This window comes from Parasteatoda tepidariorum, chromosome 7 (assembly GCF_982258835.1).
Source record: "Parasteatoda tepidariorum strain Cologne lab strain chromosome 7, Ptep-v5.0, whole genome shotgun sequence".
In the NCBI taxonomy this organism is placed as follows: Eukaryota; Metazoa; Arthropoda; class Arachnida; order Araneae; family Theridiidae; genus Parasteatoda; species Parasteatoda tepidariorum.
The window spans coordinates 9,797,199-9,817,083 of NC_141761.1; the positions used below are offsets into that span (position 1 = coordinate 9,797,199).

The 19,885-nt window shown below is 26.7% G+C and overlaps 1 protein-coding gene across 2 annotated transcripts in view; it reads left to right on the top strand.

The window, feature by feature from the left end:
• The window catches only part of LOC147806830 (uncharacterized), a 32,827-nt gene extending 13,878 nt beyond the window's left edge, over positions 1-18,949 (top strand). The window contains exons 7-11 of one of the 2 annotated variants that reach the window (XR_015435271.1): positions 207-381; positions 2,066-2,151; positions 3,405-3,540; positions 10,208-10,323; positions 13,423-18,949. Coding sequence is in view for 1 of the 2 variants with exons in the window: in XM_087167278.1 (XP_087023404.1) it covers positions 231-381; positions 2,066-2,151; positions 3,405-3,540; positions 13,423-13,535 (486 nt within the window). In the remaining variant the exon portion in view is untranslated. The remainder of the gene's footprint in view (positions 1-206; positions 382-2,065; positions 2,152-3,404; positions 3,541-10,207; positions 10,324-13,422) is intronic. The other variant, XM_087167278.1, reaches the window with a different exon arrangement.
• Positions 18,950-19,885: the final 936 nt, after the last annotated feature.

The window sequence follows — 19,885 nt, forward strand, 5'->3', positions numbered from 1 at the left end:
AGTATTATTGGTTGGTTTTTCGTCTAATATGCATGCTACATAAATCATTTCAGAATAAAACTAAATGGCACAAATCACAGTATATATATTTTTTAAGTCAGATATTTTTAAAATTTAAATCATATATTTTTATTTATTTACAACAAAGCTCTAATGAAACATATTAATATTCTTAATAATAATACATATAATAATCTCCAATCCAGTACCTCCAGATGTATTGATTTATTATGGGAACATGGAGGACTTTTCGACTCAACAGATTTAACATGCATCAATCACCATCTACTACACAGAGAGTCTTCGGCCACCGGGAATCGAACCCACGAAGTCTTGGGAATGGGCCCGGTGCCCTACCAACCAGGCTATCTCAGCCTCATAGTAAGACTTTGTAAAAGTTAAGCATTACATAATTATTGAGTAGCAATAAACTGTAACTCAAAATTAACCATGAATTATTTAAATTATTATTAAATGCTGATCAAAGTGTTTAAAAATGGTTGGTTTTATCCTTTCTGTTTTAGTTAGTCTAAAACCAGACATTGCAAGGTAGTTTTGCGGAAACAGTGTTAAACAACTAAGACAATGGCAGTTAATCAAGCTGTAATTTCTGTAATTTTCTTTTTTACGATATATTTAAAAGAAATAGCTGCTTTTTACAAATGACTCAAAACTGTTATGAGATTTAAGGATAAAGTTATTCTTTGAGTTTATATGCAATTCATTTTCTATTTACTCATGCATTTTAAAACTTATTAAAATAATCTTAAAATTTCAAGATTTCAATTGGTATTGAGCAAATATTTTAAATTAAATGTGAGGAAAAGTATAGTTAGATATTTATTTATTTAGCTTTTAAATGTTTTGAGTGCAATAAGTGTTTTTGATGTTTAGTGTATCCTATCACAATTCTAATTCTTATTCACACTAGTTGATAAAGATTTAATATTTTGTTATAAAATTTAATGCAACATGTTCATTATTTTATTTTATAATATGTTTTACTGTTTGGATAAATAAGTGGCCATTATTTTAAACCAGTTTTTAAAAAAAAAAAAATTATGACCGTCGTTGAACAGCCGACCCAATTTTTGGATTTATGACTACTAATGTTCAACTCCGTAGCCTTGTAATTTTGAACACAATCCAGAAGGCAAGAAAACTCCTGGATCGAGTATTAGAAGAAATTTTCCTTCGTGGAGGACTTGTAAAATCAGTTTGTATTTGTTATGATTATTGGTTAACACGTTAAACATAGGTATAGTTTGTCTATGGTAAGAACTCCCCCTGCCACAAATTCGGTGGCCATCTACAGCTATGGAACCAAGAATAGTGCATTTTAGGTAGGGTAGCTTCTCTTCATTCTTGGGCAAAGAAAAAGATTGCCTTTCTTTCAATCCAAAACCTGTTCCACACAACAACCCGACACCCCTTCTTGAAATAGTTAGATCTCGTTACCATAGTCACCTCCACGGGCGCAGAAAAATGGCTGTAGGAATATTTTACTTTGGAGTACAATGTAACCTATTAAGTTGATCAGCCTACTAGGTATACCAAGACTATAATTACCACTACTCATGCATCTTAAAATACTGACCACTTCTCAAACTAGGCCATCAAATTGGTACATTACAAATTGTCAACTTGCATGATTTTTGATGCAAAGTCTATTTTATTGATTTTGATTGTTGTTTTATCCTTGACTGACTTGTCATTTTAATTTCATAATGTTTATAATGTTTACAGTGAAAATATTGCGGAAAATATCGAGAGAAACTTTTTAAATTAACTACTTGCATGCAGGATATACCTTAATGTCTTTCTTTTTTACTTATTTTATGTTTTATACCAAATGATCAGGTCAGATTGGTTTTATACAGTAAAACTCTTCAGTATTGTTTTTTACTTATTCAATTGAATTCTGTGAAGGAATTTTATGTTCAATGATTCTGTGGGACAAAGTTAAACATTAAATTGTATACATTTAATTTGTTCTTTGGGAAAAAAAGCAGACAAAATGCAGAATGTATACAGAAATTTTATTTTTTGTTTTGTTTTATTTTAGGAGCAATCCATCTTTCAACAAAGAAGTTTATGCATGCACAGATAAAAACATTATCTTTTCTGGCTTACCTAGTTAGAATATATCAAGTGAGTAGGTCAATGACTAATATATTAAGAATCATTCTCTACTTTTTTTTAATAAATATTTTTTATAAAGTTAAGCTAATGAAAACAAAAATGAGGTATATTCATATTTGAAGCCAGGTAAAAGAAAGGCTTGATATGATGATATATTTGGTTAATCCCTCCTCCCGTATTTCCTTGCTTACTTGTTTATTAGTTCACAATGAAGGAGGAAATTAATTTTTTTAGAACTATTTTGACTGCCGGAATTTTTTCTGATTATTAAATTCATTTTATTATGTTGTGAATAGAAAATAATTTCTGAGCATTTTATTTTATTTTTTACTACTGTGATTTAACTGTATCATTAATACAGGAACCTCTAATTATAAAATCACTGAATTGTAAAATTGGCTGCTTTTTACTATTATTTCAGCTAAAACGGAGCATTTTAATATCAAACTATGTAAAAACCATCTTCTAATAAATTTATTATCGTTATGTAAAGACAAAATTTTGTATGACTTTTGTTTAAAACAATGAAAAACTTTGCTTTTTTTGTTTGAATGATTAGAATTTTCTATATTCTCAAGTTTTGAATAAATATAAATAATGAATTGTTGTCTGTTGTCTATGAACAAAGCTACTGGTGTTGATTGTATTTTGTGTTGAAGTTGAAGGGCAAAAGGGAGTCTAAAGGAGTCCAAAAGAAAACTGTTTATGTGCTAAGAAAAATTGTAAAATGCCTATCATTCAATGTCATGGATCCTCAATCATTCAATAAAGTGAATCTAACTTCAATGGATTTAAGAAGAACTCTTGATTTCTTAAAATAGACTTTACTGAAAAGAAAAGGATATTTAATGTTTTAGAAACTCTGATATGTTTTCAAACTATGGTGAATCTTTAATTTATTTTGCTTATCAAATATAATATTTTAAAATCCTCCTGCAAGTTAAAAAATGTTGCTCATGTTAATGTCAAATGTAGGTTTTGCAAAAATAAAACATAAATGTAGTAATCAATTTAGTTTTTAATCAATTGAATTTAGTTTAAAATTCAATTTTGAAATGACTTTTTCCTACATTTTGGTTTTCAAAATTTGCTGCTTTTTAAAATCAAGTGTTCTAAAAATGGATGTGATTTTACTAGGCAGCATGCACTGTATTTATGTTTATCTGAGTAATATTATCCTAGATTAATTTCAAATTTATTTTAATTTAAATTAAGATAATAATTTAACCCAGCTGTGTCTTTAATTTGATTTTTTTTTGTAGAATGCTGTGAATGAATATTCCTCACAGTTTGCTAAAAGAATGATAGGATTGTTGTGTCTATGTCCGCAAGAAGTGGCCCACTTGCACAAAGAATTGCTTGTAGCAGCCCATAATATTTTAGCCACAGAGCTAAGAGGTAGTAAATGCTTTTTTTTATTACTTAAATATGTCTTGTTTTTTTCCTTTATCCTGAAACATGTTTTCTTTAATTTTAAATAAATGACTCATTTTTGTTTAAAAAAATTTTTACATTTGGATACCATTTGAAAAATATTGTTTGAAATGTTCTCTGTGTGTACTAGTTCTCCTTATTTTTTGAGAAATTCTTTAATTTTTGTGCCATTTTCAGAATTGTGCATATCTCACTAATTATATCTAAAAATTAATGACTCTAAGAAAAGGAAATTTAATAAAGATATAATAGCAGGATTTTTTTTAAAAATTTCACTCTTAAATAATTTAAATACTATTATTTTAAAAATAAACTATGTTATTATATATCTATTATTTGATAAGATAGAGTAAAATACTTTTCATAGCTATGTACGAACAATTAAAAAAAGGTCAACAATATTTACATCTTCAATGTCTCTAATATGTCCAGTGTTACCTAGTCAAATTTTATTTAAGATCATTCAAAGCATTGCTCCTGCCCTGCTTGTGTGATTTTAATATAAATGTGGCATTGTGTTCATGATAATCAAATGTGGAAATGAAACCTCTAGTTTTTCTCTCTTTTTGTTTCTCTGAACTGATTTTCTTTTCTTTTTTCACTGCCATGTTTAAATGTGTGATTTCTATGGTAGTCATCAGTATCATTATTAGATTGGAAACCTAACTGGAAAATATTAAAAAAAATTTCTATTTTTATTACTATAAAAATCCCTAAAATTCCTTATGTGTAAAATATTTAGTACATTTTGTACATTTAGTACATTTAGAATATTTAAAGACATCAAAACTATCTAAAAAAATTTTTGTTCGTAGTTAGACTTTTTTTATATATATATTCGTCGTTGAACAATCTACCCAATTTTGGGTTAATGGTTACTGCTAATGTTCAATTCCGTAGCCTTGTAATGTTGAAATAATCCAGAATACAATGAAACTCCTGTATCAGTACTCCCAGAGGTATGATTTGTTATTGGAACATGGAGGACTTTGTGACTCGACGGATTTAACGTGCACCAGTCACCATTTACTACACCAGGAGTCTTCGGCCGACGCAGATCGAACCCACGAACTCTTAGTGCTCCAGTGCCCTACCAACCAGGCTATCCCAGCCTCATAGTTAGACTTTGTAAAAGTTAAGCATTACATGATTATTGAGTAGCAATAAACTGTAACTCAAAATTAACTATGCATTATTTAAATTATTATTAAATGCTGATCGAAGTGTTTAAAAATAGTTAGGTTTTTCCTTTCTCATTTAGTTAGCCTGAAAACTAGACATTGCAAGGTAGTTTTGTGTTAAACAACTAAGACAATGGCATTTAATCAAGCTGTAATTTCTGGAGTTTTCTTTTTTAAGGTATATTTATAAGAAATATCTGCTTTTACAAATGACTCAAAACTGTTATGAGATTTAAGGATAAAGTTATTAGGGGTCTGTCTAGGTTTTTTTGAGAGGTACCTATTTTGTGAAAATTTTGACATAATTTGTGAAAATTAAAAGTTACATCAAAAAATCATCACAAAAATATGGTAAAATACGAAATTATTTTCAAAAATTGTCACTACAAATAAAAATCATCTATGACTAGTAAATTTCTATATATTTTTGTCCATGTATTAAAAAATAATTTCGCTATTGTTAAATTTCGGGCTTAAAATTGTTTCCAAATTTAAAAATCCATTGTTCATAGTTAAATTTCAACTTGCATTTAACAGTACTAGAAATAAGTTATTTTCATTATGAGAAAATTTTCGACTAGGTCATACAGAAAAAAGTTTCACAGAGAAGAAAACGTTTCATACAAAAATAAAGATCTGCTAGAATAAATTTGCAATAATGTTGAAGATAATATTCAAATGTTTAGAATAATGTTTGAATTTTGTCTTCCTTTAAAGTTTATATAGAGCGAATCTCATTGCTTCATTTTTAAAAAACTCTGGAATTTATAGTTTCTTTATGGGGTTACAAAAACAAAATTTTAAGAGGTGGAGAATCTTTGAACTTACTTATTTTAAAGTATTTTGTTAAACTACCGTTTTTTCAAAAGTTGGTTTTGTGAAGGTACCGCTAAACGGTAGTAAATTTACCCTGAACAGACTACTGGTTATTCTTTGAGTTTGTGCAATTCATTTTCTATATACTCATGCATTATAAAACTTATTTAAATAATCTTAAAATTTCAGGATTTTAATTGGTCTGTTAAGCAAATATTTTAAATTAAATGTGAGTGAAAATTATAGTTAGATATTAATTTATTTAGTTTTTAAAATTTTTTGAGTGCAATAAGTGTTTTTGATGTTTAATCTATGACAATTCTAATGCTCATTCATACTAGTTGTTAAAGATTAAATTTTTTGTTATAAAATTGAATGCAACATGTTCATTATTTTATTTTATAATATGTTTAATTGTTTAGATTAATAAGTGGCCATTATTTTAAACTTTATTTTAAATCAGTTTTACTTGTAAAACCAGTTTTACAATAATGTTGAAGATAATATTCAAATGTTTAGAATAATGTTTGAATTTTGTCTTCCTTTAAAGTTTATAGAGAGAGAATCTCATTGCTTCATTTTAAAAAACTCTAGAATTTATAGTATGAACATTGGTTAATATGTTAAGCATAGGTATAGTTTGTCTATGATATGAACTCTGCCCACCACAAAGTCTTTGGCCGTCTGCTGTTATGGAACCTAGAATAGTGCATTTCAGGGAGGGTAGCTTCTCTTCATTATAGGGCAAAGAAAAGGATTCCCTTTCTTTCGTCGACTCGAGCCAAAACCTGTTCTAAACAGCGACCCCACTTGAAACAGTTTTACTTCGTTACCCCATATAGGTGGCAGCACTTTTTTTAAATTTTTACTCATTGAATGTTTTTCTGTTTTATTTTTTCAGGATTTTGAAAAAGTGTCAGCACCTGACTTATTTCTAAAGTTTTAATGATTTGGCAATTTATATTTTTCTTATATGTGGGCGTCTCTTTATTAGATCTTAGTCTGTGTACTTTTAAATCATACGCTGTGAACTTTTAAATTGGGACTGTTTGTCATTACTTTTTCTTTGCATTTACATTTCAATTTTTTTAATTGCTTTTACTTATTTGATTTTCCATTATGAGGCCTTGGGGACGCAGTCAGTTTTTGATTTCACCACTGTCAACTGAAAGGCTCCTGTGTGTTGGCTGGCAGTGTGTCCCCTGATGAAGTACTGTCCTGCTAACACACATATCTTAAAATTTTTGTTGTTTTCTGCTAGAGTTGTATTTCTGACTTTATAAATTAAAATAAAACAAATTTGGATTCAGCTGCTTTAAGCGCTTTTCGATTTTAATTTATTATTTTAAATATTACTTACTTATTTTGTCTTTTTCTGAATTTGTCAATTAGTTTTATTCTTTGATTAGACCTCATTACCATACTCACATCCACAAGCCCAGACAAACGGTTAGGGGAATTCTTACTTTAGACAAACTATATAAAGCAATGTTTTTGCGGTTAATATAAGATGGTGGCTTTTAAATGTCTAAGTGTTTAATATTTTGGTGTGACGCATGATAGAGTCGCACTATCTTATTTAATTTATCAGCTGAGGCATTCATTGATGTCTTGTGGCCAAAATGAGGCAGTGAGTGAGTCATTCATTAATGATAATTTTTTTAATAAAATTTTCTCAAAATTTTTAATTTTTTATTTATTTTTATTTAACATATATTTTTGGAATAATTTCTAACATGGATAGACGGTTGGATAGTTGAATAAAGACCTATGTGGTTTAAACCAAACAGTTTGTTTTTTTTAAACTATTTTATATAGTTAAATTTTATATTATTCATATAAATTCATTCAGTTTAATTGTAACAAAATAAAAAAAAAGGATATTTTCTTCCAATTTTGAACTTAATTTCTAATGGGAATCTGTATTACTTCAAATAAACATAAAAAAGTTTTAAACAAAAATATCTATCTAAACATTGTTGGCATTTCATCCCAGAAGAAACATACAGGGTATCTGCTCACCTGGAAAATCATGAAAATTCATGAATTTCGGTATTGAATCAAATTTGTCATGATTTTAATTGTTTTTTCAAAAAAATCATGGGAAAAATCAAAATCAAAAAAAGTCATGGATTTAGTTTGCTGAAAAATCTAATTTTTGAAATTGAATTCCTCCCCCTCTCCCAATTTCATGGTGTTCCAAATTTCTCTCAAAAAATGAAAGAACATCATTTCTAGAGCGAATTATCTTTTAAACTTCTGTGATTTCAGAAAATTTGTTTTTATTTATTTTATAAATTTAAAATTCTAGCTGAAGCAAGCCAGTCAGTGGCAAATTTTTCTATTCTGAAATGAGAACAGAAAAATCAGGAATATTTCTTTCCTTTCAGATGAACAAGAAAAGTATCTTTAGAATATAATTCTGCAAGAGAAAGGGAAAAAAATTATTTTATTTTTATTTTTTTCAACTATTTTATTGCTTCAATTCTTTCTTTACTCTGTTTTTTAAATTTAAAATCTGTAAATATGAAGATGCAGAGTATAACAGTTTTGGTTATAGGCATCATTTCAATTAATGTTATTACAATGCTTTTTTAAATTTCTGGTTGCTTTTATCAAAGAAAATTGTAACTTCATTAAGTCATGAAAAATTCTTGGAATTAGTTATGGATTTGAAAATCTAAAATGTATCAGATACGCTAAACATATTTCTTCCAGAACAGTGAAAGAAACTGAATAAAACAAAGAAAAAGAGGGAAACTGGAAAAGAATTAAAAATGACAAATACAATTGTTTAAAAATAGGTATTATATAACTCATATGTAAGCAAATTAAATTCAGTATAGTTACAAAAAATTTAAAGTTTGTCACATTAACTTAAAAGAAAAAGAAGAAATATTTGTTAGTTTTAAAGAGAATTTTAAAATCTATTTATCATATTATTCAGGAGTTGGTTTGGGTAATCATACTTAACATTATTTGATAATGAAAATTATTATGCTATTTGTAATTGTGTGAATTCAATATATGATTTTAGTGGTATCTATGTTTAATATGTGATTTGTTTATTTAGTGGTATTTGTATATTGATTATGTTCTTTTAAGTAATCTAAAATAAAGTTGTGCATGAACTATTGAAAACATAACATAAATTCTTTTATATAAAATATTAATAAATATCACTTATTTTAATTTTTTTAAGAAATTCATAATTTTTTTCTTCTTATTTTCACTTATTTGAGAATGACATTTAATAGCTCTAAAATTAATGTTATTATTTAAACTGGATTGCTATTTTAAACTGTTTAGATATCTGATATTTCTTTTTGAAAAAGGGTTTATTCCACTTGGGTTGAAAATTTAAGAAATTGGAAATTTAAATTTAATTTGTAAGAAATTGGAATCGGATTATTTAAATTTAGCTTATGTTGATTGAGTTGATATTTATTTAACCAATTTTTTAATTACAGGCTTTAAAAAATTTCCCAACAAAAGATGTTGGGACTTTTTGGAAATCTTTAGTCAACAACAAAACTGTCCCTTATTGATTTTTTTTTTAAATGATTGAAATTTTTAATTCTTTTCCTCTCAAGTAAAATGCGTAACAAACATCTCATATTTTAACATTTATAACTCAGTTTGCATATTCAGGTTGCTCAGTTTATTAATCTTAAGATTTATTTTTTGAAATCTATTAATATTTGTTCGTTAACCTTATTTATGACTTTAGTTTGGAAATTTTTAATGATTTTCATAAATAAACTGAAGTCAGTCTTGAAAGGAAATCAAATCAGTAGATAAAATTAAATTAATATCTCTTTTCAATTTGTTTTTAATATTAAAATTTATGTATTTCCTTAAAAATGTAACAAATTTTTGCTGTTAAAGAAAAATAAAAGTTACATTTTAATGTAAACATTGGTAATTTTTATAATTACTGTGAAATGATCAAGTAATGATGTAGCTCATTAATGAAAGAATGAGATGGAACTTCAACACTTACTTGCTTAAACAAAATTTGTACTATTAGTGTATCTAAAGCGTTTTTTAATGCTGGCCCAAGTTAAATTGAGATTATTATTTAAAAAAAAATTATGGAGATAGGACAGAAAATAAATAATGATGAAGTGAAAAAATAAATAGAGATATGTATAACTTAGAAAAAATTTTTTATTTATTATTCAGTGGTTGATGTGAAAAGATGTACAAGGTTAGATGTTATTTTTATCTTGTTTGCTATAAAAAATAAATTAATACAATGAATATAAAAAAATCTTGATAATTAATTTAATATATAAGTCCTTATTATAGAAAGGTACATTCTGAAGTCGGTGAACTATAAATGTCTGAAAATTCTAGTAAATAATTCTAGATTGTGTTCATTTATCAAGAAAATAAGTTCAGTCTTGAAATATTTTTAGAGTAGGCACCCATGGTGACCACTTATTCCTCAAACCTAGTGTGTCGACGACCAATAGCGATTGGTCACCGACTCGCGTGGAATTAACTTTTTATATCTTTTCATTTAATACTCAATTTTTGTAAGCGTTTTTTTGCTTGGATTAAGCTATATATATATTTTTTTTAAAAAATCCTTAAATGCTCGAAGAATAACAAAATGTTTATGATTTTAGGTTAGAAGGACCACTTAGACCTACTACAAAAAATTCAAGTCGTGCTTTGTCCAAATTTGAACCTCATTCAACAAGTCATCCTGTTGAGTCTGTGGAAAAAGAGCCATCTATCTCAAGTAATTCCTTCTTATTGTTGATGTTTTCTTCTGAGCTTTTTCAACCCAATTCTTTGATTCCATCTTTATTTGATTCATTTCTTTTTAAAATAGAAAATTTAAGCATATTGAATCTTTAAAAGTTTTTCTTCTGTTGTTAAAAACTTTGTAAGTGGTTAAATATTATTTAATTTCAATTAATTACATATTATTGTATAATACAGTCAAACCTCGCTATAGTGAACCTTCAAGGGTCCGAAATTTCAGTTCACTATAACTGGGAGTTCATTCTATCCGTACTGCAAACAATTTTAATTAATTTTTCCAAACTGCTCCCTTTTATTACACGTTATTTAAATAAATGACCAATGAAAAGAAATACAAAAATGATTAAAAAACAATATGTAGTAACAAAAAATGTGTTCACTTTTATTTTTTATTACTCATCGTCTTGCGTGCAAAAAATTTAGGGATGAGAAACTGAGATAAAAGAAGCAAATAAGAAGAAATGCTTCTGGCTACATTTCACTCAATAAGAGGTCTTTAAAATTGGTATATGTATTTTATGTAGGAATTTCAAAATTACCAAATAATGAAGGAAAAAATCACTCAAGGACAGAAAAAAGTTCAGAATATCCAATTTCCTTTCATCTTTTGGTTCACTATATCCACAAAAAATGATATTATATGTGTATGGCAAGGCACGTGAGCAAGCATTTCGTTCACAATGTCCGGGAGTTCAGCAAAGTTTAACTGCATTTTATTAATTTAGGGTGATGTATTTTTTTAGTGTGACTTAGTTGTTAAAAAGTTAATCCTTTATTTTTATTTTTCCAACAGCATTGCTTATTATTTTAAGATAATTTACTTATTTATTTTTAATGAAATATTATATTTTTTTCATTTATTTATTTATTTTTAATGAAATATTATATTTTTTTCATTTATTTATTTATTTTGTTTAATTCAAAGCATTACTTTTTGGTTATTTATACTATTTGATTTAACTTAATAAATGTGGAATAACTTTAGCCAGCTATGGATTATATATATGTTTGTTAGTTTCTTTTTAGGATGGTTTGATATTTGTTGTTAAAAATATGTTTTTTGTCTTCAGTTATGTTCTTTTTAAATAAGTATCACTTGAATAAGTTTAAAATTTTTTTTTATGTTTTATTTCACTCTTAAAAAAATACTTTCTAATAGCCCATTAATAAAAGTATGGTGCATTTTTGAAAAGTGCTTAAAGGTGCTTCTTTTCTTTTTTTAAAGCCCTGAAAGGTGCTATTTTCATTGAGTGTTTTTAAAAATTGTGTAATTTTCCATTTTCGAAAATTAGATTTTTTTTCTCTACCATGTTGAGTACACATAGTATGCAAAAGCGTGCTTTACACATTGTTCTATTCAGCATTTCCGCAATTCATCCAATCACAGGCTACTTCGGCGCATCGTTGGTCTATAGAGTATGAAAGCGCCAATCTTTTTGCATGTTTAGTGAAATACTTGTGAGTTAACATGCGCGTCCACTGAGCTGGGATAAGTGAGATTCTGGCACTCACATGTGCAAATCATGATTTAAATCAAATGATTTTTTTTTTTTAAAAATCATTGATTTAAATCAACGTATTTTTTTTTATATAGATTTGAAAAGTTAAAAAACAGTGTTTAAAATTATTGATACTTTTATTATTTTCATTTCTTAGTTTTAAAATTTATTTTAAATGAAGTGCTGCATTAATTAATTTTAGTTAACGAAATTACTTTCATTCTTGGTGTGTAATAAATTCCAACACATTAAAAATTCCATTTTTAAAAATCTTTTAATGCTTGAAATTGAAAGTACAGATTAAAGAAAACATTCAGGGCTGTCTTAATATAGACTTGCATAGCTGTAGAAAGTAATTAATAAACATGAATTTTTTTCACAAAAAAAAAAATACAAATAATGTTAATTTAAATTCTACCTTTTGATTAAAAAAGCATGGAGTTAAAATCTTCATTATATTTTATTGGTGGAAAATGTATATTTCTAAAGCTTGAGGTTATATTAAAAAAAATTGCCCTAATTTGCCAAAAATAGAATAAAAATGCTGATTGATTCTGATATTTTTTTCCGATATAGTGTCATTCTTTCCCTTTAAACTCTATTTAAAGCAGTAGGGTCATTAACTGGTAACTGTGTGCATGTTTACAGTGTACATCTTTGACATTATCAGAAAGAAATTTTCTGAGGAAAAAAAATTCCAATGAGTACATAGATATATTTTTTATTTTTATTTTTTTTTTTAGCTTAACTTATCTATTTTGATTTGAAATTAAGAATGAATATTTTGCTATAAAATTTATAGATTAAATATTTGTTTATTTTTTGATGAATGACTACATTTATAAACACAGTCTGTTGCATTCCTTTTGTCATTTTAAAAATCAAGAGAAAGAAAATCACAATTTTAAATTAAAATTATGGTTTGCTAATTGAAACTTTAAATTCTCTATTTCATCTAGTCTTTAAATTTCAATCATGCATTTGTTTTGAAATGGTTACTATGCATTCAAAGCTATGTATTATAATCAAAAATTGTTTTAGGTAGTTAAATCTTCTAAAATATTGTTATAATATAGTTTAATATTAATTTCATATTGATTAAACTTTTATAAAAAAATTTTTAATTATAAATCCAAGTTCTTACAGTATATTTGAATAAAAATCAAAAAAAATCCGATTAAAGGAAAAAAAAATCTGATTTTTTTTTTTTTTTTTTTCTTTTGTTCTTTTAAAAAAAAATCAAAAAAATTACAAACCTTGCTCGTGTGCAACTCTGCTGCATTTTGCAAGATATTCTCAATTTCAAGCTTCATTTTCCACCCTCTGATATCGAGCTGAAAAATCTCTCCAGTATTTTATAATGGCTGATATAATCAAGAAAAGAGTTCTTTGTCAGAAACTTGTTATTTTATCATGATCATGTAAAGTCTTTGAAAATTATTTTGCATTTTGTTAATGTATATAGTGCTTAAAAATATTTTTAATTGCTTAAAAAGTACTTATTTTTTGTTGAAAGATTTGACTATACACCCTGAATAAGATTTTAAATTAATTGTTCTGGTTTATTTCCACAGATATCAAGTCCAGTCCTGTCCATAATCTGAAACTGGGCTATACCTGGCCTGAACTTGAACTGAATCCTCCTTACCTTGGTCTGAAATTGAGTCCAAAATACATTGAATTCTAACATTACATCCTAATTTGGGTGTAAGTAACGGAAACCACTTGTGTACTGTTGATGTTCCTGTTAGATATGAAATATCTTTTTGTGATACGGAACAGACATTCTCATCTGTTGCATGAAATATGTATATTTTTCATCAGATATCATATATGTATCAGCTCATCATTTGTGTACAAAAATGGAAAACATATGTAATCATATAAAAATTTCAAGGCTGTAAAAAGTTTTCATTGACAATGTAATAGTTGTCACTATTTGAAAAAAAAAATTAGCCTTATTGAAAAAAGTATCTTGATTTTGTACAATGGGCCTAAAATTTTATTTATTATTAGGTGAAAAAGTTTTTTTAATTTTTTATTTAGGTGAAAAAGCTTGGTTAAAATAGGAACGCACAACATGCGGTCCGCCAACTGTTGTTGTGCAGCCCGCAGGAGCTGAATGTATAAAAAATTTCCTTTTAATTTAGTTTTTTTTTTAAATTTTATTTAGTTAAAATATTTCATTCAAATTTATATTACTCTATAAAATATGTATATTTTTAGCACTTTCATTCTGTAAGAATTTATATCTCTCCTATATATATTAGTAAATAAACTAATTATTGAGAAAAATCGAAAAAGTTTTTTTAAAAAAAAGTATTGGTTGTTTTAGTTTTAAATAAATTCAAATAATTAAAAGTATTTAATTTTCTGAAGTATGTTATTAAGTTTTCTGACAAAAATATTTAATGCTTAGAACATTAATGTTTTTATAAAAATGATCATATTTGCCGCGGACATGACTAAATATGTGTGCGGCCCTTTGTTTATCTACCTGCTGTGCAAGTGGCCCTTCACTTAAAAAGCTTGTGCACCCCTAGTTTAAAATTTTAATTTTTTTTTCAAAGCAAAAGCATGTTACAAATTTTAGTTTTTAAGTTAAAAAATTTAATATTTAGAAAGAAAATTACTTTTTTTGAAAAGTTATGTATGAAATTTATTATTCAGGTCACCTGGAATCTGAATTAGAAATAATTGTTTTTCAGGTTTAACTGTATTTTCAATTTTCAACTATAGGTATTTTCCATCTATAGGTTAGATTACTATGCAGATTCCAGATATTTAAGTATATATTACAGAAAGTTTAAGTATAATATTTTCACATGGGACTCTTCTTACTTATTTCCTAACTTCCTAAACTTTAATGTAATGAAAGAAAATGCTGTATTGAGTATTTATTTTTCTTAACCGCTTCCCTCTATTTGGAATAGTGAATTTGTAATGAAACTGGGAAGAAGTTCTTCAATAGCAGGTGTATATGGTCATATAAAAAGAATCATTATGCATAACGTTGTTACATAGCCTAATTATTACCATAAATACTCAGAATAATAAGTTTAAAATATATTAAGTAAAACTTGCCTCTATCAAATTTTTTAAATGTTTAATATCGATATTTTCGTCATATGATCGCCAATTGGCAACCTTTCTCGGCATTGTTTCCATCCTTCTCCCAAAAGTGGCGTAATAAAGTCAGGTGACAAAGAGGGAACCAAATGCTAATTCCTGGTAAATGGATACATATGCAGTTAAAAAAAAAACTTTAAATAAATATGTAAATAATTTAAATGGTTACATTTTGAGCAAAATAGTTTCACCTGCTTTTTTATTTTTTTTCTTCATGTATTTTCTAATCTCATGCCCGACTGTTACTGTACGCAGAGATGATTGTGCTCCAGAAAAAATCTGGATTTTTCGCTGACCGCGATCCAGGAATTACCGAAAATCCAAAGTCCAGAAGTTTCAAGAAATTATTGATCACATTTATATGTAAAAATATTAGAACTAGAATTTATGTTTGACATCTCTTTCATTTGAAACTTTTTTTTCTGGTAGAATAATAAATGTGATTAGAAATAAAAATAAACTTGTGCGTAATTATTAATTTAAATTATGCTGCATGTAATTTATTTAGAATTTCATGTTGTGAAAATATCAATGGTTTAAATTTAAAAAAAGACGATAATTTTTTGAAACGTGTCATTAATGATTTTACTCAAGAAATGTTGAGGATTTTTCAGTTGGGATCACAATCACCCCTGTGTACATTTGTTAACTTAAAAACTAAAATTTGTATTATGATTTGAAGGGGAAAAATTTTTTAATGTATGTTTGTGAGCTTAAAAAAGAACTAAACTTTAGGCTCATTCTAAAAGACCTAAATATTTTTGGAGAGTATGTAACTACAGCAAAAATTTTTTATGGTCTCAAAATTTTGAATATCGAAAAAAAATTGTTTTTCATGATACACTCTTATGTCTATGTTTTTTTCTTTTTTAATCGAGAGTTGTAATAATTGCAGATTGTTTTCATTCACTGTATTCTCTGTCACCCAATGCTTAGACTATAAGCCATTTGTTCTTACATTACTTATTTGTTTGTTTTTTCTGATTATTTAAGGTGTGGGATTTTATATGCAGAACACAGATATTTTGGATGAACTTAAAATATTAACAACTGAGCATAGTATGAAATGATGGAAGGGAAATTTATTTTAATGTCAAATAACGATGAAATTTTTGACTATTTTTTTTAAATAACAAAATGAATTATATCTACAGCCCCTGGACAAATTATTAGACACACTATTAGATTCTATGTAAAATCTTAATTATCAGGTGATACTCTATACAGTGTGTCTAATAATTTGGCTAGGTATGATATATTGTTAAACTATATCATGCAAAATTATATTCTTTAGTATCAAAATATGAGTTGGTTTTAGTTGTTTAAAATGCTTCTGTTTTTTGTTTAGTTAGTAGTCTCAGATGCCCAGAATCTATAAAATTGTAATTTCTATTAAAAAAAATGTTTTTCTTCATAAATGTGTTATATTTTTGTAGTTGTGGTGGTTGTTCACATTTTCAATAAATCTGAATCTCAATTTTTATTAATAATTGAACTTTTTAAAACAGATTGCAATGCTTTCTTTTCAATAATGTGTTGTCTCTAACCCAAGTTGCAAAATGAAATCTGTTCAAAATTAATTGTTATTTTTATAGGCTCATATTTCATTTTCAATTGACTATTTCATCAAAGCAACATTTATCATTGGTTGAAATTCAACAGGGTTCCCACGGTCCTCAAAAACTAAATTTTTTTTTTAAAATGAGGGTCTTTAAATGTACTTAATTTTGGTGCAAGGCTTTTAAAAGTCCTTAATTTTTCAGTATCACTATACATGGGTGCCACTTTTCAGTCCCAGGGACTGAAATCAGTCTTGAGAAAAATCAATAAAAATCAAATTCTATCAATTAAAAAAAATTTTCTTTTTTTTTTCATTAGAAATTTTGTAATTTTTTTTTTGTCGAAATAAAAAAATATTGTATCTTAATGATAACATATGATATGGTATTGATGTCAGGACTTTAATTTATCTTCTTTTTGTCAGCTTCACTAAATCTCATTCTTTAAAGTCTTGACAAATAGGATTGCCTGAACTTTATCTACTTGTATAATTAAATTTTGTACTATTAATGAATCTAAGTCTGCTCTAATTTGCTTCCTCCACCATAACCTATCGTCATGCTGGTCAAAGTTAAATCAAGATTATTTTTTTTTAAGAAGAAAGAAATTATAGTGCTAGAGCAAAAAATAAGTAATGGTGAAGTGAAAAACAGGGATATGAATGGTTTCAGGTTGTTAAGAAATATGCAAGGTTGGCTGTTATTTTCGTTTTGTTTGTTAAAAAAACATAAAATAAAAAATTAGAAAAAATAATCAAATTATTGATTTAATAGGCTAATAACAAGGAAAGGTAAATTTTGGTGTCAGTGTGCTATAAATTTCTAAAAGTTTGGTAAACAATGCTAGACAGTATTATTTGGTCAAAAAATGAGTTCAGTCTTGAAATTTTTTAGAGTGGCACCCCTGCACTATAGTCAGAGATGATTGTGCTCCAGAAAACATCTGGATTTTTCGCTAACCAGGACTTCACTATATCTGTTCCGCAAACAGTTTTAACTAATGGTTCCAAAATCCTCCCTTTTATGACACATCATTTAAATAAATGATCAATAAAATGAAATACAAAAATGACTGAAAAATAATACGTAGTAACAAAAATGTGTTAACTTTTATTTCTTATTACTCTTCGTCTTACGTGCAAATTTTTTTTTAATAATTTCTAGCTGATGAGCAATCCTCAGCATCAAAAAGGGAAACACTTCCTGACTCTCCGATAATTTTTCCTGAATTTATGTTATTCCGCTTTTTTTAAACCTGTCTATCCAGCCATTCAAACACATAAAAGTAGTCTCACAAAATCACTTAGCGAATTCATCGGCTTTAACTTGAAGCCTTTGTACTAGAAGATGGCGGCTTCATTGAATGCTGAACGAATTCAATAATGAAGCAAACAAAAAAAAATGCTTATCGCTACATTTCATGCTGTAAATAGTTTTAAAAATCGGTATATGTATTTATTTTAAAGTAGAAATTTCAAAATATGAAGAAAATAAATCAGTCGAAGACAGAAAAAAGTTTATAATATCCAACTATCTCTCTTTTTTTGTTTCACTATATCTACAAAAAATAACATTATATGTGTGTAGCAAGGCACGGGAGCGAACATTTTGTTCACTATATTCGGGAGTTCACTATAAACCGTGTTCACTATAGCGGGGTTTGACTATATATCGAAACTAATGATCTCAGATTCCTTAGTATTTTGCATATTTTTATTAATATATACGATTTGCCTTTTGCAAAATAAGTCTTAATTAACAAAGATTAATTTTCAAAATTTTTCTTTTATATGATTGTTTTTCAATTTTAAGTTTCTGACACCTTTTTTTATGATCTACTTCTATTAGAGGAAAAACATTATATGAAAATTTTTTTTTATATATATTTTAACTTAGAAGCATGAGTAGATCTGAAATATGTCATTAAAAAATACACAATTTTCGAATCTATCTTTACAAATAAAAAAACAAACAAATTATACAGCGAAAAGGTTCTGCTTTTTATTTATATTTCAAATAAATTTACTGTATCAAAAATTAGTAATTTTTCCTCACCAATTTATATGGATTATTATATGAAATATTTCAATTATTATTTGTATTAATTTTCATTAATTAATTACATGAATTGTTATTTTTATAATTAATTATTCAATGAATTATTTAATTCAAGAGTAAATAATTCAAGCCACTTGGTAGAGCGATTGAAATCCATGCACATTTTATGTTGGAACTGTTTTTTTTTTCGATGCTATCTATTTTTATTTGCAAAGGTGCTAATGTGATTAGAATATATGATTTCTTTTTCAATTTGTTTATCTGATTGTGTTGCTATTCTGTTTATTCACTGATTATTTTTTTTTTTCAATTTTGTAAAACATTTTGTGCCCAAATAAAGGATGAAATTTTTAAATACATCTTGCATTTTAATTTTTTTTGCTTTTCATCACTTTTTTTCAGCTTTTTTACTATTGAATCTTGCATCAAAAATCCGCTTGAACTGAGAAAATTTTTTTTTATCAAAATTGTCAAATTATAATGTATATATAAGAATTTTTTTAAAAAAATATCTGTGAATGATAATGAGCCACTTTTGTAATGTAGATAGAATATAAAAATGAAGCAATGTAAGTTCCATCAAAAGGTCCTCCATGAAGGCAAATTTCTCGCAATAGTTCATCTAGGGTTTTTCCTTGTCTTCTGGTTTGGGTTCAAAGTTACAAGTCTACGGAGTTGAACTTTAGTAGCCGTAAACCCAAAATTGGGTTAACTGTTCAACGACGGTTATAAAGTAACTTATACTAAAGGATCTCTGAGAAAGCTGGAAACGGTTCAGCAATAGAAACTATTTTGAATTAATAAATGTACAGTGCCCAAAATAAAAAACCCAAATAACTTTTGATATAAGAATCGGATTTTCACGCTCTAGGACTCAATGGTTCGAGGAGGTGAATTTAAATTTGCTAATTAATTAGTGCACACAATATTTTAAGATGCGAAATCAGATGCAAAAACGTATTTTTACTCAATCTCTTTTTTCTTCAGATTCGGATTTCAGACAAAATACACGGCGGTAGCGACAATCTCGTACAAATTCTGTCAATAGTTTGGTCAGGACAGCTATTCAAAGATTGGACCCCTTAATGTTAATTTTATTTTCTGGGTATTTCGCCATAATTCAAATTTTTTTTAAACTGACAAATTTTTTGCACACAAATGTAAAATTCATTTTATCAATCAAAGATAATTCCATGCGAAGAATAACTTTTATTCTATATTTTTTATTATTTTATTTAAGACTGGTCAAGAAAATTTTGTTTTAAAATTAATTAATTTCTCTAATTAGTTT